Raw genomic sequence first — 25,094 nt, forward strand, 5'->3', positions numbered from 1 at the left:
ACCAATAGTCTTTACAAAAGTAAAAGATATTCGTTATATATAGAATTTTTCTTTCATTCTATTTATCTAGAATTAATATTTCATGTATGTAAAAAATTTAAATATTTATCAGAATTTAAAAATCATAATATACTACTAGTATAAAAATTAATTCAGTTTTCGAATTTTACGATTTTTTATATTATCTATAACAAACATTTATGCGCATAGAAAAGTACACAAATGTTTACTTCACCATAAACGACTTTGTCTTTATAAGAATCTTCTGTGAATTCGCAAAGAGATAGTATAAATCAAGTATGAATATTTCTTTGAACGTACATATTTTCTTTTACTTTTAGTAATTTTCGCAAGATGGCATGTAATTATGTACCAAGTATTTACATACTGAAATTTGTTTGCTATTTGTATATGTGGAGACCGAAGCTATTTGAAAACGTCAATTATATTTTCATATAATGTAATATGGAAAAAGAACGAAAAGTATAGATGATATTTAAAGTACAGACTACAGATCATTTATTTGCATTGACTGCTGATGGTCATTAATTACATCTTATGTTGTCAGTTTTTATACCTTAACCTTAGATTTTGTCGTAAAATAATCTTACGAATAATCTTACGATATAATAATAATCTTACTTACGAAACAACAAATATACCTACAATGTTGTCCATTAGTCAATATTCTGACACATGTCCGGAAGATGTTACTAACAATTGTACAAATGTAATAGATTCTAGCATTGCAGATAGTTGTAATGAATCAAGAATATTAAATGATTTACAATGTTTTGTTTGTGATGCAACAATTCAAGGACGTCATTATGAATTAGCCACATGTAGAACACAAACTTCAAGATCTAGAGTAATAGAGAAACTTGGAGAGCTAGTTGGTGAGAGGTATCATGTTACATTTCTATGTCCTTCATTCATTAATCATTTATATGTTTCATACTCTTTTTCGTGCACTACAGATATATGGTAGTAATATCGGAAGACGATGTTATTTGTAGAAGTTGTGCCAATCGTATCAATACACTTGATAGACTCGAAGTTGAGATGATTACATTGCGTGATAAAGTATTAAGATTTTTGGAACAGAAGTATTCCTTGGAAGAAGGAGAACTTCTTGACATTAATGAAAAACAGAAACGTTCTCAGCCACCACAAATCACAAAATGTAAAGGTCAGCCTGTAACTAATCATCGGTCCAAGAAAAGAGACATTGTCTTACCGTCCCCTGTTAATGAAAGAATGAAAAATAAAAAGAGTAATATTTGGTTGCAATGCGATAAGTGCCAATATACCACTCTTCATAATTCATTTATGGTACATCACGTGAGAGAGCACAGTAAACAGAAAGTATTCTGCGATAAGTGCGGTGTGCAGTTTTATGGAAATCAACAAGAATCCCATAATTGTGATTTCAAAGAACATATAACTGACCAAAATAGGAATCCAAAAGAACATTCAGGTTTCCCAAAATACTAATTTTTATAATTAGAAAGATTCAGATCCCCGCATCTTATTAAAATATGGTAACAAATATTTTACAGAACTATCCATGAAGGGTATTAGCGAAACGGTAATAAATATTCCAATCTTAGAAAAATCTATGCAATCCAACCTACCAATGATGACAATCGATGCATATTCACAGACACAAATCTCAAATCATAATGAAAACGTACCTGTTATAAGATTATCAAATTCAGAACATTTGCCAATACAAAACATTTTAACTTCTGGTAAAGATTTTTTTATAGAACAATATTTGACTAAATATATACTATATTTCATTATAAACATTGCTTATAGATAACGTTCCATCTGGTCAGTCAATATATGTACGTGTTTTACAACCAGTTGAAATTAATGAAACACCTATGCATCCCACAATGATAGCTGCATCGAATACTGATCTAGACTTGTCCATGAAGTTTAAAGACAATTCAGGAAAGCAAGTTCTGACATTGACAGAAGATGGAAGTCTAGAAATGACAGAAGTATCATGCTGGAATGATATACACCCATCAGAGTCGCAATCTAATATAACGTTTCAGTGATATAAATTTGCAGGGCCAATTTGAACACAGTTTTTATTTACTCTTTTTTTTTTTATTAATGCAGCAAATAACAATTACTTATAACATAGAATAATATATAATTTTTTGTTTGAACTAAACTTATATCAGTCTTCAGCAGATCAATTGTTTATTTGTTTCATTAAAAATTTAATGCTGAAGTGTGGTACTGATTTTCCTCGATTAAAAATTGTTTTACTTTATTGTTCAACGGTTTTCTGTTTTTCACGTCGCTGTTCCATCGCAGATGATATTGGATACATGATTTGCATTCAATATTTAACCAAACAGGTCGCTAACACCGTTGCCTATGTTTCCAATGATATCAGCACCTGTTTTTACTGCATCCTTTGCACCATCTCCAATAGTCTTGACTACGCTTCCGACACCATCGCTACGAGCGTGTACAGCATCGTTTACACCTTGACTGGCGCCGTGGGCTATGTCATCAACAACACGGCGACCTGTATTTGCAGCACCTCTTACACCGTCTCCAACACTATGGGCCACGGTACCAACTAGTTGGCTATCAGCATCTACTTCTTCCTTGTCATGGTTAATGGCAGCATTGGCCACATTGCCAGCGAGGTGGCCAGAAACATTCACATAACCATTTACACCATCGCTGACACCATTGACACCATTGCCAACAAGGTGGGTAGCAGCACCGGCAGCATTCTTAAATTCACCTCCGATACCATGAGCCACGTTGCCAGCAAAATGAGCGGTTCCATTCACGACATCCGTAGCACCCTCTCCAACGATATGACCCGCATCCCCCAATCCTTTGGCAACATGGTGTTCGAGATTTCCAGCTAGTCCGAGTACGCCCTGGAAGATATTATGAATACTATTTGAAATACCGGCGATGATATTATGAACGGTAGGCTGAAAACCAAGGCAACGTGAGCTAAATTAGAAGCCATCCCCGAAACAACGTCATCTAAAGCGGATTGTACGACGTTGTGTATGTCGTTCAAAATGTTATGGCTGAAATTTTAAAGATCTTGTATCGCCTTTGGGATATACTGTGCAAAATATGTATTGCGAACTCCAGTCTCTGTGATGTTCTTAGTATCGTTCCTTACATTGTCCAATACGTTCTTTATGCGATTTTCCATATTACCCAAAGTTTTGTTAGCGTTCTTGACAATTTTTTCAATATTGTTTTTTATGGCATCGCTGGCCTTATTCGGAATCGCCAACATCAGCAGCGTCCTTATTCGCCTCTTGTGCTAAGTCTGAAGCATTCTTCAGAGCATCCTGTGAGGCTGCGTGTGCACCTTGCACAACATAGTTGAAGATCTTAGCGGTATCATTCTGCACCCGAGCTATGGATTTTGCCAAATCAGCATTAGCTTCTCCCAGAGCTTGTTCGCCGTTTTTGATGAGATTTACTAATTTTTCATTGATATTCTCGACAACGCCGGATGTTTGATTCGTGGCAGTAGCAATGTCCCCTTTGATCTTTTCTGCTAATTTGCTTGAATCAACCTGAGCTTGATTAATTTGGGTCCGGACGATGTCCTATGCTTCATTCACGAATTTACAGTTTACAGCATCGTCCATCCAGTTTCATTCTGGATTTCCTGTAGAGCTTTTCTGATCAAATCTGTAGCATTAACCGCGAGTCTTTGGGTAGCATGTTGAGTCTAGCAGCCATTTTGGGTCACATTGTTCACAATCTGTGCGGACTCGCCATTGAGCTCCTTCATTTGCATGTTCGGCGGATTCGATGATTTTCTGCATGTTTGCGACTACGTACATCTTGGCTGGAGTTGCTATTGTTGGCGGAGTTTTGTGCATTGTATGTAAATAATATGGTGTAAGCGATTCTTTATATATATATATATATATAACCATGTTTGCGTTTAAATAAAAACCTTTGTTAGTCGCAAACGTTCTATGTAATAATAGTTTTAGTTAAATTTTACAGAATTTATTATATACGCGTGTATATAAGAATGATTAGATAATACTTACAGAGACAGGGGAGCTAGTTCCGTTTTTAGCAACTGGTGCAGCCTGTAAACAATAAATGAATTAAAACTAGTGCGTCCTTATTACAATGCAAAAAGTATTCCAGATTTAATATATGTATATTCAACAGGAAAAGAATGACTTAATATTCACAGCATGTAATTGTTTATGAGAAGATTGCATAATAAAACATTACAAAACGCGTAGATATTGAATATTACAACAACACATTAAAACGAATCAAACAGATAATTCCGTATTTAAATAAATAGGGAACAAATGCCGCCATAATACTCATTCAAGTTAAACAGTCGTACTGCTTATAAGTTCGCATACATTTTTTAATAGACTACATATATATTTTTTATAAGAACGAGTAATATGATAAATGAAGAGAATAAAACAAGAGACATTTATGCGAGGGAGAACATTTAAAAGTTGTATTGTTAAAAACATTCTATAATATATAATGTAAAACGTACCAGAGCAGCAGCCAAGATGGCGAAGATTGGCAAGATTCGGAACATCGTTTTTGTCTATGACAAGCTCTTGATAAATCTTGAAGACTATGTGCCGTAATTCGGATTCATCGGGTCTTTTATACAGGCCAGAGTCGTTACGGATAACAACTGTGTCAATAAAAGCGTACATGCTTTACTATACGATATCGGAGAAGTTGTTTGAATAACGCAGATGTACCTTACAATATATGTGCGTCACTACAAATTATGAATAACACGACATGTTATATAATGCAAATAACGCATGAAATTTTTCTAATTTGGAAAATAATTAAGCAAAACAAGCGACCTCTATCGATCAAAGATTGTCAGATGACGTATCTTTAATATTACAAATTCAATAATTGATTGTTAATTAAGAGTTCTACTTTTCATTCAATCCAGAAGCAATTTATATTTTCTACAGATTTTTATATTGACCAGTTTTAGTTTAGAAAGTTCTGGAACTTTTTCGTAAACAATATTGAAATTTATTACATGTTATACTTTTTGAAAAAAGTTCTCATATTAAAAGCATTCTTATGGCTAAAAATTTTGGTTCGACTACAATCCATAACATTTAAAGTAAACATTTCTTTATTACAGGAAGAGACATTTTGTTAATTGCTATAAAATAAAGTTTTTAAACGTCATAACTAGTGCCAAATATTATTTAATGAATAATATTATATCAATATTGAATAATTATTCTGGTCGTAAAAGAAAAGAGTAATATAGTTTAAAAATCTAACATATAGTAATTCGGTATTTTATTTACTTTATAGGGACCTTTTTATTAATCCTTTTAATGCACAGATCGTAAAATATTTGTACCACGAGGATATTCGTTGTAAAAGTTTACAAGAGGTAAGATTTCCTTTCGTAAAAGTTCCACGGGAACACATATATTTTCTTGAATATAATTTTTTCGCAACGGAAAGTACCTATTTATTTCGAACCCTAATGTATTCACAAGTCACATTTTATTTTGATCAAATAAAATAAGAATACGAAATAGTCAGCTGAGTCGCAACTTCAACTACACTTTTCCCAAAGCATTGTTCTTTGCATTTGCATTGTTCTTTTCAGTGTTGCGTGTTATGACTTGTATAATTTTTTTTTTTTTATATGGGATATAGTGGAGCCAGTTACTGTAGGGTGACCAATTACTATGTCTTTGGTTTGTTTTCATGCATAATTAACTTTATATTTTTCGAATAAGACGCACTAAATTTTGTTATTCTTTATGTTATTTAGTTTTTTAATAATAGAAATTGATGTGTCTCATTCGATAAATATAATCGTAGAAAGTTAATATTTAAAAGAAAACTCGATTTTTTGTTTCCAAGAAAAGCAATTACTCTATTAGATGTTAAATTTTCTTTATTGTTCGAAATAAAAATGCCAAAGGTACATGTAGCAAACTTCGAGACAGTTCATACGAATTTCCTTTAAACGGAATTGAATTTTGAGATTAAGACATATGGAAAATAAAGATCGACAATAACACATTTATGAAGTACGTAGTCTTTTATTTTTTTATTAAATATTATTTATATTATAAAAATAAATATTATTTAAATTTTTATTATATAAATTTTTTATAAATTGTTGCGCATTGTTCGATTAAATTTGTGGATTAATTGAGGACAAAATTGAGAAAACGTGAGAAAATGAAAGCACTTTATTTTCTGAACTTTAAGATGTATATTCTGTGATCTTTGAATAAAGTCTAACGTTTTTCGTAGAGTGTTTGATCTCCTTCCAGCTTCCATTCCCGACCTTCCTTCTTGGCGAATAGTAAAATTGTTGTCTCCCAGCTGGACGCTGATTCGTTGTATGGCCCGCCTTCCGGTTACAGCTCGATGATGATTGGTTACGGTTATGCCTTGATAACCCGTGCACGAAGGTGAGGCTGCGTGAGAATTGATGAAAATATACGTAACCTATGAAATATAGAACTACGACTATAACGTTACATTTTACATTTGAATTTCCCACTCATCGCCATCTATTGGAGAATATAATACGGTAGCGCCATCGCAAATCATACGTGTTTACTGTGTTGGCAACATTGATCACGACCGTTCAAACTTGAATCAATTGAATGGAGACTTTACAACTAGAAGAAGCATCTTTTGTTAAAGCCGTTATAGTTTTCAGGTGTAAGCATTCTTGAATAAGTGATAAAATGGCCATAGAAGATTTTAATTGTGACATTTCGCTTATTCTTCAGAACAGGGATTTCACTGTGTTAGAAAGCTTGCTGTCGTATAGCAAAAGTATTCGTGGGAAAATTGCCGCCAAAGTAAAAGATGCAATTGCTTACAAAATTGGTAATCTGTAACATATTTCTTGTTCATAAATTTATTTCGTTCCTAACACTTTTGTTTCTTGTTTAGAGTGTAAAGAGAAAAGAGCAGTGAGCATAAATAGAATTACAGAGTTACAACAACAAAGTGAAATATTAAAATCTGAGATAGATGCATCAAAGTTGCAACAAAAAATAGTCGACAAGAAAATTTCAAACGCAACTAAACAGCTGGGGATATTAATAGAAAAAGTGGATAATGCAAAATCACGAAGAGATGGCTTGTCTCTTGAAATTGTTGATTTACAACAAGGTATTTTAATTATTTTTTTCTACTTATGATAAAATTTCATTTCATTCGATCGATATGTGTTTGATTTATGTTTGAAAAAGAAATAAATCTCTCGTATTATCAGAATTTCATGGGACGATACTCTATTTGACATAGGCTGTGATAAGATTGAATCTAGCTTTAAACGTTTTTCAGAACACGAACAGAGGAATGAACAAAAAGTTCTATTATGGAATGCTATTAAACGGGCTTGTCATGCTTATAAGAATTATCTAGATTTCTGTATTTACTTCCCTGATGGCAAAGATTACGAGCATGTGCAAATTTCATTTTTTACAAATAATAAAAATTTGACTAATGAATATTTTGCGCGCCTAACCAATTCTAACAATCAGTGGAAAGGTATTTATATTTCATTACCAAAGCTAGTAAGTATTCTACTTACATGAGAAGGCGTAACATAAAAATAATTCTGCACTTTTTCAGTGGAAGAAATTCAACCAACGCTAAAGAAGGAACATTACAAAAATTTCAAAGGAATTGTTGACTTTTCTACAGAATCAGAAATTGTAGATATTACACTGTTCCTTTGTAAATTAAGAGACGTTTTTGTTATGCATTATTTAAATACAAAATAAGATTAAAGCCTTTATTATTAAATGCTAAGATATCTAAAATGTCTATTACATGTATAGAATTAATGCTACAAGACATTACGGATTTAACATTAGTATCTTTTTAAAATATAACATTCATCGTAACAAAAAAATCTTACTATGGAATACTATTAAATAGGCTTGTCATACTTACAAGTATTACCTTGTACACCAACAGGAAATGAACATTCAGGTTTACCTAAATATTAATTTTTATAATTAGAAAGATTCAGATCCTTATAACTTATTAAAATATAATAAATATTATTACAGAACTATTTATAAAGGATATTAGCGAAACGGTAATAAATATTCCAATCTTAGAATAATCTATGCAATCCAACTTATCACTGATGACAATTGATGCATATTCACAGCCACAACTCTCAAATCATAATGAAAACATACCTGTTATAAGATTATCGAATTCAGAATATTTACCCATACAAAACATTTTATCTTCTGGTAAGGATTTTTTTTATAGAACAATATTTGAATAAAATCTAAATTTTATTATAAACATTGATTATAGATAATGCTTCATCTGGCCAGCCAATATATGTACATGTTTGACATTGACAGAAGATGGAAGTCTAGAAATGACAGAATAATCATGCTGGAATGATAAACACCCATCAGAGCTACAATTTAATATAACGTTTCAGTGATATAAATTTGTAGGACCAATTTGAACACACTTTTTATTTACTCTATTTTTTTTATTAATGCAACAAATAACCATTACTTACAACATAGAATAATATATAAATTTTTATTTAAATCAAACTTATATCAGTCTTCGGCAGGTCAGTTGTTTATTTGTTTCATTAAAAATTTAATGCTGAAGCGTGGTGCTGATTTTCCACGATTAAAAACTATTTTATTTAATTGTTCTATGGTTTTCCGTTCTTCACGTCGCTGTTTCATCGCAGATAATCTTGGATGCATGATTCCCATTCAATATTTAACCAAACAGGTCAGCAATCCCATTACCTATGTCTCCAATGATGTTAGCACCTGTTTTTAATGCACCCCCTACACCATCTTCAACAGTCTTGACCACATCGTCGGCAACATGGCTACCAACGTTTACAGCATTGCTTACACGGTCTCCAGTAGTATTGGCTGAGGTACCAACTTTGTGGCTATCAGCATTTACATTATCCTTTGAACCGTTATTGACACCATGGGCTAAATTACCGATAAGGTGTCCGGTAACGTTCACCAAATTTTTTACACCGTCTGCGATATTGTGAACCAAGTTGCCAGCAAGATGAGCAGTTCCATTCACCATGTTCTTAACATCGTTTCCAACGGTTTGAGCCGCGTCCCCTAATCCCTTGACAACATGGTCTGCGACATTTTCGGCTTGCCCTACCGCGTCGTGCAAGATATTATGAATACCATTTGAAATACCGGCGGTGATGTTGTGGACGGTAGACGCAACATCCTTTAGGAAATCGTTAGCATCTTCTCCAAGATGACCAGCAAAGTCTGAGGCAACGCGGGATAAATTAGAAACAATCACCGAAACGTCGTGCAAAGCGATTTCCGTGACGGAGCGTATGTCGTTACAAGTGTTACGACTGACATTTTTAAGATCTTCCATAATTTTCGGGATACTTTGCGAAATATTGCCAACCCCAGACTCTGTGATGTTCTTCAAGTTGTTAATGATGTTCTCAGTATCGTTCCTTAGATTGTCTAATACGTTCTTTATGCCGTTTTCCATATCACCCAAAGTTTTGTTAGCGTTCTTGGCAATTTCGTCAATTCTGTTTTCTATGGCTTCCTTGACCTTACCGGAACCGATCGTGATATTGCCAACAATGTGTTTGATGTTTTGCAGTTGTTGGTTAACGTTGTCCTTTATGTCGTTCACTAATTTGGTAGCATTGCCCTCAACGTTCTTTATTTCATTTTCGACCGTCTGTGTTATATTCTGAAGAATCTCGCCGCCCTTCTTAGTCATGTCTTGGATGTTATGCAGGATAGAGTCAATGATTTCCTGTGCATTTTTAAGGATGTTGTCTATGTTCTTTAAAATGCATACCAGAATTTTATCGATAAGACCGGAAACTCTATTAACAACTGTACCGATTTCGTTTGTAATATCCTCTGTAACATTCTTAATACCTTCCGTGGTCTGGTTTACGATCGTTGAAAGCTCATTCTGAACATCGGCAACAATTTTGTCAATTTCATCCTCAACACCCTGAGTGCTGTTTTTGACATCGTTGGCGATCTTGTCGGCTCCTTGTTCAATGTTACTTATCGTTTGATTTACAAGGTCTTTCACTTTGTCGACAATGCTAGTAACGTTCTGTTTGATTTCACTGATTACTTTCTCGATGTCGTCAGCAACTGCGCCCATGAGCGCTCTCGTTTCATTCCCGACTTGGTCCACGTTGTTCTTCACATGTTCCAGGACACCAGCAACGTCCTTATTCGCCTCTTGTGCCAAGTCTGAAGCATTCTTCAGAGCATTCTGTAAGGCTGTGTGCGCACCTTCCAAAACATCGTTGAAGATCTTAACGGTATCATTCTGCACCTGAGCTATGGATTTCGCCAAATCAGCTTCAGCTTCTTCCAGAGCTTGTTCGCCGTTTTTGATGAGATTTACTAACTTTTCAATGGCATCCGTGACAACGCCTGATGTTTGATTCGTGGCAGTAGCATTCTCTCCTTCGATCTTTTCTGCCAAGTTGCTCAAATCAGCCTCGGCTTGATTAATTTGGATCTCGACCATATTCTTTGCTTCGTCCACGATTTTAGCAGTTTCATCCCGGATTTCCAACAGAATTTTCTCGAGCAAACGTGTGGCATTGCCCATGAGTCTCTGGGTAGCATTTTGAATTTCGAAGCCATTGTGGGTCACATTGTGCACAATCTTCGCAGACTCGTCAGCGAGTTCCTTCATTTGCTGTTCGATAGCATGCTCGGCGGATTCGATGATTTTCTCCAGGTCTCCAACGATATCTTGGCCGGAGCTGCTGTTCTTGGCGGAGTTGTGTGCATTCTGTGTGAATAATATGGTGTAAGCGATTCTTTAACCACGTTTGCATTTAAATGAAAACCTTTGTTAGTCGTAAACGTTCTACGTATTAATAATGTTAGATTACAGAATTTACAGAATTTATTATATACGCGTGTATAAGAATGATTAGATAATACTTACAGAGACAGGGGAGCTAGTTCCGACTTTAGCAACTGATCCAGCCTGTAAACAATAAATGAATTAAGATTAGTGCTTCGTTATTATTCTATATTATAGTAATATATGTATATTCGGCGAAAAAAGTATTACTTAATATTCATAAATTATGATTATATATATTCATAAATTAGATTAGATAATACATACGGTCGCAGGGGAGTTAGTTCCGGTTTTAGCAACTGGTACAGCCTGCACACAATAAATTAATTAAAATTAGGACTTCGTTATTACGTATAATTCTATACATAAAAAAAATTCGGCGAAGAAAGTATTACTTGATATCCACAGAATGTAATTGTTTATAAAAATACTGCATTATAAAATATTATAAAATATTACAATAACGCATTAAAACGAATCAAACAGATAATTCCGAATTTAAATAAATAGAGAACATGCCGCCATAATATTTATTCAAAGTAAACAGTCGTATTGCTTATAAGTTTGCATATGTTTTTGATGAGAACAAGTAATATGATAATTGAGGGAATAAAACAGGTGACATTTATATGTGAGGGAGAGAATTTAAAAGTTATATTATTTTAAATGTTCTGTAATATACAATGTACAACGTACCAGAGCAACAGCCAAGATGGCGAAGATTGGCAAGATTCGAAACATCATTTTTGACTGATGCTAGCTATGAAAGGCTCTTTATGAATCTTGGAGATCGTGTGGCGTAATTCGGATTTATGAGGTCTTTTATACCAACCAGAGTCATTACCGATAACAACTGTGTCAATAAAAAAAACGAACTTACTTTACTATACAAAATCGGAGAATTTTGAATAATGTATAGGTGGTACGTCACAATATATGTGCGTCACTACAAATTATAAATTACATGACACGCTATCTAATGCAAATAGCGCATTAAATTTCTCTAATTTGGGAAATAATTAAGGAAAAGTAAACGACCTCTACAAATGCATATGTAAATCTAATATCTATAAAAGATTGTCAGCTGACTTATCTTTAATATTACAAATTCAATAATAGAATGTTAATTAAGAGTTCTACTTTCCATTCAATCTGGAAGCAATTTATATTTTCTACAGATTATTATATTGAATAGTTTTTACTTTAGGAAGAGAGAGAGAGAGAGAGAGGTTCGGAACTTTTTCATAAACAACATTGGAATTTATTACATGTGGTACTTTTTGAAAAAGGAGTTTCGACTTGTATAATTAATTTTTTTATATAGGGTAGTGAAGCAGGTTACTGTAGGGTAACCAATTGTTGTGTCTTTGGTTTGTTTTCATGCATAATTAACTTTATATTTTTCGAATAAGACGTACTAAATATTTTTATTCTTTTATCTTACTTAATTTTTTAATAATAGCAATTGGTATGTCTTATTCGATAAATATAATCGTAGAAAGTTAATATTTGAAAAAAAACTTAATTTTTTGTTTCCAAGAAAAGCAAATATTCTATTAGATGTTAAATTTTCTTTATTGTTCGAAATAAAAATGCCAATGGTACATGTAGCAAACTTCGGGGCAGTTCATACGAATTTCCTTTAAACGAAATTGAATTTCGAGATTAAGAGATGATATTATTAACAGCTCTAGACATATGAAAAATAATTATCGACAATAACACATTAATGACGTATGTCGTCTTTTAATTTTTTAAATATGTACACACATACGTAAGTTCAGATAGGTTTAATAGAACATACGTACATATGTATATTTACTGTATTGGCAACACTGATCCAGGCTATTCAAAATTGAATGGAGACTGCAGAACTAGAAGAAACATTTTTTGCTAAATCCGTTATGATCTTCTGTAGTAAGCATTCTTGAATCTCCTTGAATAAATGGCAAAATGGCGATAGAAGGTTTTAATTGTGACATTTCGCTTATTCTTCAGAACAGGGACTTCACTGTGTTAGAAAGCTTGGTGTCGGGTTGCAAAAGTTTTTATGCAAAAATTGCCGCCAAAGAAGAAGATGGAATTGCTTATGAAACTGGTACGTTCATAAAGCTTCCAATAATTGGAAAATTGTATGGTGTATTAGATTCGTGAAACATGTGTTCACATTACACAATAACTGATAATTAATTCATGGGAGTTTCTCACCCTATAATGAACCTATTTGAGGTTATCAAAGAGTAAACATCAAACCGTATATGAGTGTATATCTCATTAAAACGCCTTCCAATTGAAAAAGATTATGCAATAATTTAATTTAAATCTCGCAAACAATTTTCGTGTAAACGTGCATAATATTGATATATTATATTATGTACAAATCATAATATACTTCTTTGCTCATAAATTTATTTTGTTCCTAACACTTTTGCTTTCTATTTAGAGTGTAAAGAGAAAAGGGCATTGAGGATAAATAAAATAACAGAACTACAACAACAAAGTGAAATATTAAAATCTGAAATAGATGCAACGAAGTTGCAACAAAAAATAGTTGAAAAGAAAATTTCAAACGCGACTAAACAGCTGGCAATATTAACAGAAAAAGTGGATAATGCAAAATTGCAAAGGGATGGCTTGTCTCTTGAAATTGTTGATTTACAACAAGGTATTTTAATTATTTTTTTTCTACTTATGATAAAATTTTATTTCATTCGATCGATATAAGTGTTTGATTTATGTTTGAAAAAGAAATAGATCTCTCGTATTATCAGAATTTCATGGGACAATACTCTATTTGACATAGGCTGTGATAAAATTGAATCTAGCTTTAAACGTTTTTCAGATCACGAACAGAGGAATGAACAAAAAGTTCTATTATGGAATGCTATTAAACGGGCTTGTCATGCTTATAAGAATTATCTAGATTTCTGTATTTACTTCCCCGATGGCAAAGATTACGAGCATGTGCAAATTTCATTTTTTACAAATAATACAAATTTGACTAACGAGTATTTTGTGCTCTTAACCAATTCTAACAATCGATGGAATGGTATTTATATTTCATTGTCGAAGCTAGTAAATATTTTCTAGTTACGTGAGAAAAAGTAATATAAAAAATAATTCTGCACTTTTTCAGTGGAAAAAATTCAACCGGTGCTAGAAAAGGAATATTACAATGATTTTAAAGGGATTGTTGACTTCTCTACAGAATCAGAAATTGTAGATATTACACTGTTCCTTTGTAGATTAAGAGACGTTTTTGTTATGCATTATTTAAATTCAAAATAAGATTAAAGCCTTTATTAATAAAAACTAAGATATCTAAAATGTCTATTACATGTATAGAATTCGTGGTGCTAGACATCGCAGACTTAACATTAGTATCTTAATAAAATATAATATTTATCATTAGTACGATAATTTTCTGGTATTATTACATATAATTAATTGTGTCGCTCGTTTTGACATACTACCTGCCTACAGTTCATGTCAGAAACAGTAAACTGCTAATCACAGTGTGGATAAATTACTTAGGTACTAGAATTACAAACAGGTCTCCATTCGATTTCTATTTATATATGGCACCTATAGAGATATATTTGTAATTACACTTGTTCCACAGACATGCGAGAATGAAACGTTGCTCAGAGTAGAGAAATCTTCAAGTTTGCTTGGAACTGAAATATTTTACTAAATTTTAAATACGCGTTTGCTTTTCGCCAAACAAATGTTACAAATATCGTTTAATACTCAACATTTTGTTTCTTACTTCTCGCAATGCTCAGAATGCGCTTAATTAAAATACTTAGCTGATCAATTATTTTGATTCGAGTCCTAGCTAATATGAAGCCAGCAGTCGGCGTCAACGATTGTTTCCTCACATTTGTATAAAAAAAAAAGAATTATAAATAATTGACAAATGACTTACAAAAAAAAAGATGTATGAAAAAGTGTAATGCTACCAACAAAGTTTTGATTACAATTTCATCGATCATGTTCCCTATTGTACTTTGTTCAGTGAAATTTGGAAAGTTTAAGATTTCAGTGTTTCGTTATATACGTTAATATCAGTAACATCGTTACCAGATTGCGAATGCTAACGGAAATTTATAGTTTCGTCGATTTATATTCAAACGCATGGATTATGCAAAAATTTATCTTTTCTCTTGATCAGTTATCTTCAATGTATCAAATATTGAAGAAGAAAATTCGAGAAACATAACAATAGATCAATGTATCAAATATGAAAGAAGGAAATTCGTGAAACGTTAATAGACACCTCTAATTTACCGAGATGTCAATGAGGTACTATATTATTCGCAGTCTGTTAACAATTTACCATCGATCGGAAATCAAATTCTCTTTCTTCGTTACTCGTACCGCGTTAATTTAACCGTTAATACAATTTACGCATGAAACATTGGCGCGCCTTACTGATACATGGAAAGGGCCAATTGATTATGTATGCATAGAAGCACGTTGATAATAATTCATCCCTATTGGTACGAGTTAACGAGAGGGTCAATTGATCGCCCACTGCCAATCAGCCTATATCGCGTACACACCATAAGTTAACAGATTTCACTTACACTATTGACCTGACCGATCATTCATTTACTCGGTCGCTCAGGAATTTAATTAATGATCGAAGCGCCGATGGGAATCGATAGATTACTATGATGTAAAGAACGCGTTAGCCGTGCTCACGTTATTGGTAACGGTCGGCCTTGATACGATTGTTAATCTAGCGAAATAATTTTCCATTCGACCCTCTTCCATTTTGATCACGGATTTTAGTAACAGCCGGATGATTCTTCGGGCCCAACTTCATTTTCACAACGGCACAACATTTCCCCATGCTCGTTTTCATCCTTTAAGTAGTTTTGTCATTCCTTAGGAAAGTGTACGCGCGTGTCAAATACTGACGTTATGCACAGAGAACTTTGAGAAACCTGGCAAATAGCGCTTTCGAAAAGTCGACCCTGGTGTGTCGTATCGTGCAATTCCAATTAGTAAATTCGATCAAACGAACGGATCGAGACGATGTCGCGCGTTCATCTCGACGAAGAAGTTTTTCACCTGTATACAGTGTCTTATTTATTCTAATCGCGCGCTAGATCTCAGTCGTATCATCCGATAATATTCCGACGAATAATCTAAATGCGATCGGTGCATGAAGATTACGGTGACGCGATAGATCGCGCAAGCGTTATGGATAATACTTCGAAGCATGATTAACGATGATCTATGATGATTGATTAATGACGATCTCCACCAAATCGTTTACCGTTCTTTAATGCAATGACCTTGTTAAGAATAAAAAAGAAAAAAACTAGGCGGAAGTGAGTGGTGCACGCGAGTTCGAATTCAGAGAGAACGCACGTCTACCGGAAGAAAAAGAGGCGTGTGACGTTTGGGACGCGTGGTCCGACATGTTCGAGAAGACCCCGCGGCCCGACGTGTTCCCACGATTAAGCTTCTTCGCAGGATTCGAGTTGGTTCGACGCGACGTTCGAATTACAGTAATGTCTCTCTAATTGACGCTCGGACTGTCCACAAAAAAATGGACAATTTGGGAAGAGAAGATACGATTGTTCGATCCTTGCGGTTCATTTTTATAGTTACGAATTGTTAACAAGTATAAAAACGAGCCGCAAGGCTCGAATAATCGTATCTCCTTTTCCCAAATTGTCCATTTTTCTGCACAATCTGAGCGCGTCAGTTAGGGAGACATTACTGTATTACCTAATTTCGTGATTCTAATATCGCCTTCTCCCCCGAAAGGTCGCATCCCCTGTCACCCCGCTGAAATATCAGAACACGGCGAAAAGTGTCTAAAAGCCGGAGCGCTGAAGATCCCCTCGAACTTGTCGGACTGCATCGGGATTAATAATTATTTACAGCGTCGTAACGTCGCCTATTACAAAATTCTAACGCTCGCAGATTGTTCCTAGACTTATAAAACGGGATCACGATTCCCGCATGTCAACGGTTCATTGTCGTCAAGTGTCCGCTTCACGGACTTGTCCACTCTCCTTCGGACCTGCATCGATTCGATCACCGTTAACATCGTCTCGCACAGATCCACCCCGAGACTCGATTGCCGCTCAGGCCGGAAATTGTCCTCCCGGTGACATAAGGAACCGCACTCTCACAGTAGTGTGTGATCGAAGCTCGTTAAAATAAATATATATCTCTCGTCGCTTAATAACTACTAGGGGATCGGGGAGGCTGACTTTTTTTATAAGTTGCGAACGGTAGTCAGCGCTGTTAATCACGCGTGAACAAGTCTCGTCAGTGTTCGATCATGACCAACCAGCGTTCCTGTGTGTTTCTCTTTCCTTATTTTTCTTCTTCCACGTTTCATCGCGTTCCGTTTTATGCAACGTTTCCGGGATACTCCGCAGGGAATTCGCAATGAACGAACTAAAACGTCCGTGTTAGAGCTCGGAGCGAGGTCGCGCCATGGTACCACGGCCATCCGAGTCGCGCGCACTTCCGGTCCACGCTCTCGTTTACGCCTCGAGTTCGCGGCATTTTCTTCGTTGCACGGCCGAGCGAACTCCCACGCGGTTCTTCTTGCACGCTCGCTTCCGTCTCTTCCAACATCGTTGCCGGTTGATCGATCACGATCCTTCGTGATCACGGGACGCCTACTCGAGGGTTGCGGCGAAGGAAACGTTGCCGCCGGAAGCGGCCGCCGCCGCCGCAGCCAACAGCAACGTCGCCGGCAATGGCGGAAGAGACGATGTCTGCTCGCTCGGCGTCGAGGCGGTCGTCGGGCAATCGTTTGCAACTCCGTAGACCTTCGCGTGATTCACCTCCAAAGCCACGGTCAAGTCGGCCAGTCCTGGATCGCATAGCACCGGATTGTCTGCAAAGTCAAAACATCGGATCTTTGTAAACGGGAAGAGAAAGGCCTCTCTTGCTTCGTTCCTACGTTAACGCACGGACGACGGGGCTCGGGTACGTTTTGACCTCGAGTATAAACATCTGACTATCTAGCTTTCGGAATTTTCGATTGAAATTTTCTTGTGTTTCGATAACCCGGCGTGTCTGGAAAGAGTACTTTCAAAAGTACAAGGTGTCCGAAAAATGTCTCGCAATCCCGAAATGGGGGTTCCCGAGGTCATTCGAAGTAACTTTTGCCTTTGCGAAAATGCGATCCGCGACTTCGTTTGCGAGTTATCGAAGAAAAACGCTGACCAATGAGAGGCGCGAGACGGCCGAGCCAATGAGCGCAACTGGGCTTCGCGCGCTCGTTGGCTGGGACGCCTCGCGTCAGCCCTGCTCGCCTCTTATTGGTCACTGTTTTTCGTTAATAACTCGTAAACAAAGCCTCGGATTGCATTTTCGCTGAGGAAAAAGTTACTTCGAATGGTCTCAGGAACACCACATTTCCAAATTGCGAGACATTTTCGGAACAACCTGTATGTTAGAAGAAATTAAGAAATAATGATATAAATGGCCCTAAGCGTACTCGATTATAGTTGTAGTCAGAAAGATCCGTCATCTGAGCGTTAAGGCGTTAAAGGGGTAGCTTCAGGTAACGTACCAGAAGGCTTTGGCAATATAATCTATAATTTTTAACACTTAACGAACGGGTCACCTAAATTCACGTTTTCTCATTCTGGCTTCCACGTAGATTTACGTTTTCGCTTGAATTTTTATCAATACTTTATCGATACTTTATTAATATTTTAGTAATACTAGACGTGTAAATAAATAACTTTGTAAAATTTCATCAAAAGTAGCGTTGATTTAATAAAACTGCAACGCTTTAAAATCATACGTACACGTTTATTTGATTCTCTTAAAAAATCAGACCGTCTGTCAAGTGTTAAGAATATTATTTACCGGCGATCATTTTATAATTTATAAAAATCTATAATCTAACGTTCAACGACACTGTCTGGTTCGATCGTGTGCCAACAAGTCCACCCCACGTGATATCGTCTAATGATATCTTTCTCTAGAAAAAGATTGTTCATATTTCTCTTAGTAGAGCACGGTAATTAAAAAAATCGATTAATAGGTTTCCGGTAGATAAAGTTAGAAATAAGAAATATCTCTATATGGAACACGATGCAGATTGAACCAATAGAGCAGCTTCTCGGAGCTGGTCAATTTCGAATCCTGCGTAGGAAATGTGTTCGGATTTCAGAGCAAATTTCCATTAATCGTATTCCACTGAAATATTATTCGTCGTAGAAATGAAAAACATAGAGCACAATTTAGTCTCTCTCTTTTCGGTTCAAGTAGGTAGAAGCTATTAAAACGACGGAAATATTTAAACGATTCGCACGGACCACCCTTGTTGCGCGCATGTTTTTTCGGCGCGTTCTTCAGTAGTTTTCGCCGTTCGTTTCTGCGAGTCTTCTTTTACCTACATATAAAAGCACCACCGAATCTTGTGCCGATCTCGACGAAATCGTTGGGTTCGGTTAAGATCGCAGATGCAACAACAACGCCGGCGACCAGGGACGACGATCGCGAATCGCGAGGTTCGGGATAGGGCTGCCTCGCGAACGAGGAACAAGCGTTAGCCAGCGGAATATCGGAGCCGCGACGATAACGGGGGATCCGTCGCGATAACGAGAGTGGCCGCCGCCACGAAAAACTAGTGCATTAACAATAACAACAGCGAGCCGCGAACCGATTGGCCGTCGCCGGTATATACAATAAATAATACGAGATGGCGCCAGTACGGGGGTTATCGCGAGAAATGTAACTCTTGTAACAAAATAAAATGCGGCTCTGGAGCTGAACGGAGCCACAGTGATTATCAGCCAGTAATTTATTGTCCGCCGGCACCGGCCACTCTCATGACCCGTTTATTCGCCGTCCCAGTCCATCTTACGCACGGAGACCGTCCTCGCGACACTTAACGACGCGTTTATTAATTACAAGTTGGCGCCCATTCAGCGCGTCTACGTCGGGCGACGGTCTCGTTATTCTTGCGAGGGTGGAGGGCGAAATCACGGCCCACGTGCACATATCGCTCCATCGATTTGCTCGTTTACAACGGCCGGCCACGATTGCGAGCATTTGCGCATCACGCTCCCGGTACGATCTGTTTTTCGCTGCTCTTCGATCTTGCGAAGAGCGACCACGCGTGTTGACACGCCGCGACGCGACGCGACACGACGCGACGCACTGTGCGGCGAATGAGGTTTCCAGGCGATAAATCAAATTCTGAATCGAAACGCGTTACGCGCTTCTTTCCTCGTATCACGGTCTTGCCGCGAAATGCTCGATCGGGAAAATCGAACGTTCGCCGTTGCAACTACATACAGCAGTGTCTCTCTAATTGACGCTCAGATTGTCCATAAAAATGGACAATGTTGGAGAAGGAGATACGATTTTTCGAGCCTTGCGGCTCGTTTTTTATGGTTATCGATTGTCAACAACTATAAAAACGAGCTGCAAGGCTCGAATAATCGTATCTCCTCTTCCCGAATTGTCCATTTTTCTGCACAGTCTGAGCGTCAGTAAGGGAGACATTACTGTACTTTTCTATGATCTCGCAGCATCCGCTTTTACCTTACATTTCGTTCTTATGTGTTATCGTTTAATTGGCAATACGTTAAATTCGTAGCTGGCGGTTAAACGATAAGAACAAAATAAGTTAAAAGCGAATGCTGCGAGATCGCAGGAAAGTACAGTAATGTCGCTCTAATTGACGCTCAGATTGTTCACGAAAATGGATAATTTTGGAAAAGGAGATACGATTGTTCGAGCCTTGTGGCTCGCCTTTTAATGGTTATCGATTGTCAAAAATTATAAGAACGAGTTGCAAGGCTCGAATAATCATATCTCGTCTTCCCAAATTGTCCATTTTTCTGCACAATCTGAGCGTCAGTAAGGGAGACATTACTGTATATCTTCGTATAAAAGCTCCGAGCGGTTGAAAAATTTGCGCGACCACGATTTTCACCTCTAAGCGAGAAAAACAAGATTCTAGTAAAAATTAGTCGGTTTACAACGAGCCGTGAATCGTAATATTTCAAATTACCGGCAAACATTTTCATCGCGAATAAGCCGCGATTACTTTGTTCTAGTCAAACGGCTTAACTATCGTCGAATTTAGCAGCGCAAAGTCATAAACCGCAAAGTGAAATGTTCTTCGAAACGAAACAAAATTCTTGGGGAAGATGAGCATACAGTTACGGCACGGTCATGTGTCATTTTGTTGGCGTTCGATTATCTCCTAAGCTTTCATTTACTTAACGCCGTGCGTCAGCTTGGAAAACTACCCCCATCGCGCGTATCTCGCGAGAAGGAAGCGAATATTTGGAGTATTTTTGGAATCGTTTTATGATCCACTAAAAACAAAGAATAGAATAAAACATTTGAACGATAAAACGATTTAACGAAATTTCGTAATCTATATTTGCCGACTCTCTCCATCATTGGACGACCGAATACACCTGTGTTTGCGCCGGTGTTAATTTTACATCGGTACAATGCCGAAGATGTATCTATATTGAATCGTTAACAACCGTTGTCTGACGTGCGTCATACAAGACAAGCAATCGGGGGCCCCTCGAATCTGCTCCCGAACTCTTATCGGCGGTAAACATTACGGTAATTGGAAGAAGGTCGTCCGAAGTTTCGTCATTCACGTCGGATCGCACTTACCTTGAAGATATATGCGCAGTACGTCCTGAACTCCGTGAACGGTGCAACGTGTGTTCATTACCAGCTCGGGAGTCAGGCTGCGTATCCGATTCGTGCTGACATCCGCCCAACAGAGAGCTGGAAAACCGCGGAAGTCCCTCTCGGACAGCGTCACCAACCGATTGTGCGATGCGTTTAGCTCCTCCAGGGACGGTAGCCATGTCTGCAATCGAACGGTACTCGTATCACTGATTAATCCCCTGCAGTCTAAAACTCGTAAATATTCGGACTCGCGATAAAGATTTCATTAAAAAAATCGGTCGAATAGGATTTTTTTCAAAATCGAAACAAAAGGGCTTAGCCGATTAAGATGGTCGAAATTGTCGTTGGTAGTTTTTTTAACGACTATTATACCGTTCGATAGCTGACCAAGAAAAACTCATCCAAGTGTAAAATTGCAATCCTGTAATTTGTCCGTGAGGGTAGTTACAGGGTAAACTGGATCGCGCGCGCCTATTTCCCCTCTTCGGTGGTTTTTTAAAATTTTGAAAAAAATGCGGTTTACTTTGGACATCAAGACGCATGTTGTAGAATTTTTTCAGAATTTTCGGTTGCGAGCTGTGGTTATTAAAAATGGAAAAGCAAGAAAAACATCGGAATATCGAAGATATCTCAAAGACAAAAAATATTGCGATTTAAGAGAAAGAAAGGATTACAATAACAGGGTTAAAATTTTACATAGATGAATTAGTCATAAGTCATTGTCATTTATAGCCGTTAAAAAAATCTCTAAGGGCAATTTTGACCATTTCAATCGACTAGGCCCTTCGATCCTTCGTCACCAAAGTCTAGGAATGAAACTAGACGAAAATATAGAAGAAACAAAAATTGTCACGTTCTATTAGGGGAAATTGTCAACTTTTTCCCCAAATTGTCCATTTATGTCTACGAACTCAGAAACAATTGGAGAGAATTTACTGTACGTTGGTTAGAAAATTGAAAATATATTCGTAATATATAAATCGAAAATAGAAAAAATATACTGTATATTATACACAGTTAGATTTCGGATCCTTCTGCTAAATAAAAATTGTCCGCGTCGGTTGCAAGAAACCGAAGCCAAGTCGAAATTCTTTGTTTAACCGGAACCGGGGTTGATTCGCCGGTCGATAATCGCTTCGGGCGCGTACCTCCGACGTATCCTCGAGGGTGGTGAGCTCATTGTGAGAGAGATCGAGGACTTTGAGCCCGTCGAGACCGCGTAGATCGCGTGGTCCGATCGTTGGTCCCAGTAAATTGTGGCTGAGGTTCAGCCTCTGCAGCTCCTTCATCCCCAAAAACAACGAGCCGTCCAAGCTCCGTAATTCGTTGTGCTGGAGACGCATGTCCTGTATGTTGCCTCCCGCCGTTTCCTCCCCTTCTTCCTCCACCAGGTTCTGCGAATATCACCGAAATGGACGCAAAGCGTGTTACCTAGGTGTAATCGAAATGCCGCGAAAGATCATCGATCGACAGGTCGTTAATTTCATAAAACAAGCCGAAGCTTCTCGTTCGTGAATTATCTTTCTTTTTCAGAAAGCGGTTGAATCGTACACGACTTATACGTCGCGAAATGCGCCCGACGATTAGGCGAAAGAGTCGAATATTGACTGAAATAATACAAATGACCATTTTCAAAAAGGGAGGAGCGTTTCTAAATCGAGTACGATGCATATTTTTCAAGCTTAATAGGAATCGTATGAAAAAATCGCCCGATTTTACATAAAAATTGTTTAAGTGGAAGTTAAATGAAACCGTATTTCTTCTTTTAATCGTTTCAACGACGTTCACAGTCTGCTAATAAATCTGACTCATACTCTTTCGCAGGCTCTCTCGGAGAAATCGTTTCGGTAGAAATTGTCGAGCGATCTCAGCGGGGTAGAAAAACGGGGAGTTTGTCGACGATAATCCATTTTGACTTTACAGGATTACGGTAGATAGGTGTAAGTGTGTACCTCGGAAGGTGTCCGTCCTCTGTGAAGCCGCGCGATTCTGTTGTTCGAGAGATCGAGCATTCGCAGCTCGCGCAGACCGCGAAGCGACGCGAACGAGAACTCGCGGAGCTCGTTGTGCGTCAAGTTTAAGCTCCTCAAAGACCTGAGAGGGTAAAGAACACTGTTGCCCCCGTTTCCATCGGCGTTGCCGCCGACCGTGCCGCCCAACGATTTCAAAGAGTTGTGGCCGAGCTCGAGGTCTTCCAGCATCTCCGCTTCTATGAAATCCTCCTCTGTCAACTGGCGGAAAACATCTGTTTTGACGAAGGGATTGCGAAACGGTTCTCGTCGATAAACGAAAACTTTCTCGGCCTGTCGCGGACTCGCGTTATCTTCTTTACGAGATCGTCGCGATTTCTCCGCGATCAGGCAGAAACTCTCGACGCGCTCGTTTAAAACCGCGCCGGTCGCGTCTCGTTCGAAATTTCACGTTTCGAAGCGCGTAACGAAAACGCGAGAAAATCGTGGGACAGTTTTTTGCGCGACTACTTTTGCGGGCCGTGCGCGGCTCGAATTTTTTTTTAGATCTAGGCTATCGTGTAATCTTCCACCTCTTTTTCTCGCATTTTACACACACCGCGAACTTTCTAAAAGGTTTAATAACGATAAAGCAAAGGTACGAGCAGCATGCGGAACTTCGTACAGTAATTTTACCGCCGACTGTGGCGTTAAGTTACCGTGCAATTACTTTTTTGCGAGCAACAGAGAGGTTTCTGGAGAGTAGAATGTTATCGGCATTAGGAGAAAATGGGCGATACGCGACAATAAATACGCCGAAACAATACGCGAAACGAAAATTGAATTTTCCTGGAAGTCGAATATATTTTCGAGTTTCGTCGTAGATTCTTCGATCGGGAGAGATCGATTCTTATTATCGAACCGTGGATCTTTGCGCAAAATAAAGTTCATCCGAGTCGATTGTAAGAAGCACATTTCTCTCAGTAGAGCACGGTAATTAAAACATTCGATTAATCGGCTTCCGGTAGATAAAGTGTTAAGAAATATCTGTATATGTGTGAAACACGATGCAGATTGAACCAATAGAGCAGCTTCTCGGAGCAGGCCAATTTCGAATCCTGCGTAGGAAATGTGCTCGGATTTCGGATCAAATTTCCATTAATCGTATTCTACTGAAATATGATTCGTCGGAAAAATGAAAAACATAGAGCACACAATTCGTTCTCTCTCTTTTCTGTTAAAGTAGGTAGAAGCTATCGTACACACTAAAACGACGGAAATATTTAGACGATTCGCACGGACCACCCTTTTTCGCACGGATCTTTGTGCAAAATAAAGATCATCCGAGTCGATTGTAAGAAGCGCAAGTTGGATGGAAATGTCTTTCCTCTTCCAATGATCGTAACAAGTTGAAAATGACGTAACGATATCCTTAAATTCTTTTAACACTAAACCTACCGCGGTCAAAGTGACCGCTTTCTTATTTTGCAATTCTGCAAAGTTCCGAGACTCTTTCGTGGAAAACGCTTGAATAAGATATTATTGGAGCAAGTTTTATAA

The 25,094-nt window shown here is 37.4% G+C and overlaps 6 protein-coding genes across 7 annotated transcripts in view; 3 read left to right on the forward strand and 3 right to left on the reverse strand.

The window, feature by feature from the left end:
* Positions 1–60: 60 nt before the first annotated feature.
* LOC117223071 (uncharacterized) lies at positions 61–2,248 on the forward strand. Its single transcript, XM_033475197.2, has 4 exons — positions 61–903; positions 978–1,477; positions 1,560–1,751; positions 1,822–2,248. Exons 1-4 carry the CDS (start codon positions 539–541, stop codon positions 2,067–2,069), a joined length of 1,305 nt encoding a protein of 434 aa, XP_033331088.2. The 5' UTR covers positions 61–538; the 3' UTR covers positions 2,070–2,248.
* Positions 2,086–4,696, reverse strand: LOC117223072 (uncharacterized). The gene is made up of 3 exons (XM_033475199.2): positions 4,550–4,696; positions 4,071–4,112; positions 2,086–2,918 (listed from the first exon to the last, which is right to left on the reverse strand). The coding sequence occupies exons 1-3, from the start codon at positions 4,592–4,594 to the stop codon at positions 2,367–2,369; spliced, it is 639 nt and encodes a 212-aa protein (XP_033331090.2). The 5' UTR covers positions 4,595–4,696; the 3' UTR covers positions 2,086–2,366.
* A 1,541-nt stretch (positions 4,697–6,237) lies between these two features.
* Positions 6,238–11,729, reverse strand: LOC117223073 (uncharacterized). Of its 2 annotated transcripts, XR_013033105.1 has the most exons (5): positions 11,620–11,729; positions 11,191–11,232; positions 11,005–11,046; positions 8,576–10,845; positions 6,238–8,419 (listed from the first exon to the last, which is right to left on the reverse strand). XR_013033105.1 is itself a non-coding variant. In XM_033475200.2 (4 exons), the coding sequence occupies exons 1-4, from the start codon at positions 11,665–11,667 to the stop codon at positions 8,791–8,793; spliced, it is 2,187 nt and encodes a 728-aa protein (XP_033331091.2). In that variant the 5' UTR covers positions 11,668–11,729; the 3' UTR covers positions 8,525–8,790. The 2 variants fall into 2 exon arrangements, 1 of the variants encoding a protein (XP_033331091.2); XM_033475200.2 differs by lacking the exon at positions 6,238–8,419 and having other exon boundaries at positions 8,525–10,845.
* Positions 6,759–8,714, forward strand: LOC117223074 (uncharacterized). The gene is made up of 6 exons (XM_076520796.1): positions 6,759–6,903; positions 6,970–7,191; positions 7,366–7,572; positions 7,657–8,019; positions 8,100–8,291; positions 8,359–8,714. The coding sequence occupies exons 1-4, from the start codon at positions 6,759–6,761 to the stop codon at positions 7,806–7,808; spliced, it is 726 nt and encodes a 241-aa protein (XP_076376911.1). The 3' UTR covers positions 7,809–8,019; positions 8,100–8,291; positions 8,359–8,714.
* Positions 11,730–12,695: 966 nt separating the features above from the next.
* Positions 12,696–14,343, forward strand: LOC117223075 (uncharacterized). The gene is made up of 4 exons (XM_033475202.2): positions 12,696–13,021; positions 13,367–13,588; positions 13,766–13,972; positions 14,060–14,343. Exons 1-4 carry the CDS (start codon positions 12,877–12,879, stop codon positions 14,209–14,211), a joined length of 726 nt encoding a protein of 241 aa, XP_033331093.2. The 5' UTR covers positions 12,696–12,876; the 3' UTR covers positions 14,212–14,343.
* ltl (leucine-rich repeat-containing larval translucida) overlaps positions 14,209–25,094 on the reverse strand; it is a 33,016-nt gene continuing 22,130 nt past the window's right edge. Inside the window, exons 5-8 of the mRNA XM_033475203.2 lie at positions 23,538–23,816; positions 22,734–22,979; positions 21,565–21,766; positions 14,209–17,797 (exon numbers count right to left, since the gene is read on the reverse strand). Coding sequence (XP_033331094.1) covers positions 17,577–17,797; positions 21,565–21,766; positions 22,734–22,979; positions 23,538–23,816 — 948 coding nt within the window. The 3' untranslated portion in view covers positions 14,209–17,576. The remainder of the gene's footprint in view (positions 17,798–21,564; positions 21,767–22,733; positions 22,980–23,537; positions 23,817–25,094) is intronic.

This window comes from Megalopta genalis, chromosome 4 (assembly GCF_051020955.1).
Source record: "Megalopta genalis isolate 19385.01 chromosome 4, iyMegGena1_principal, whole genome shotgun sequence".
Lineage (NCBI taxonomy): Eukaryota > Metazoa > Arthropoda > Insecta > Hymenoptera > Halictidae > Megalopta > Megalopta genalis.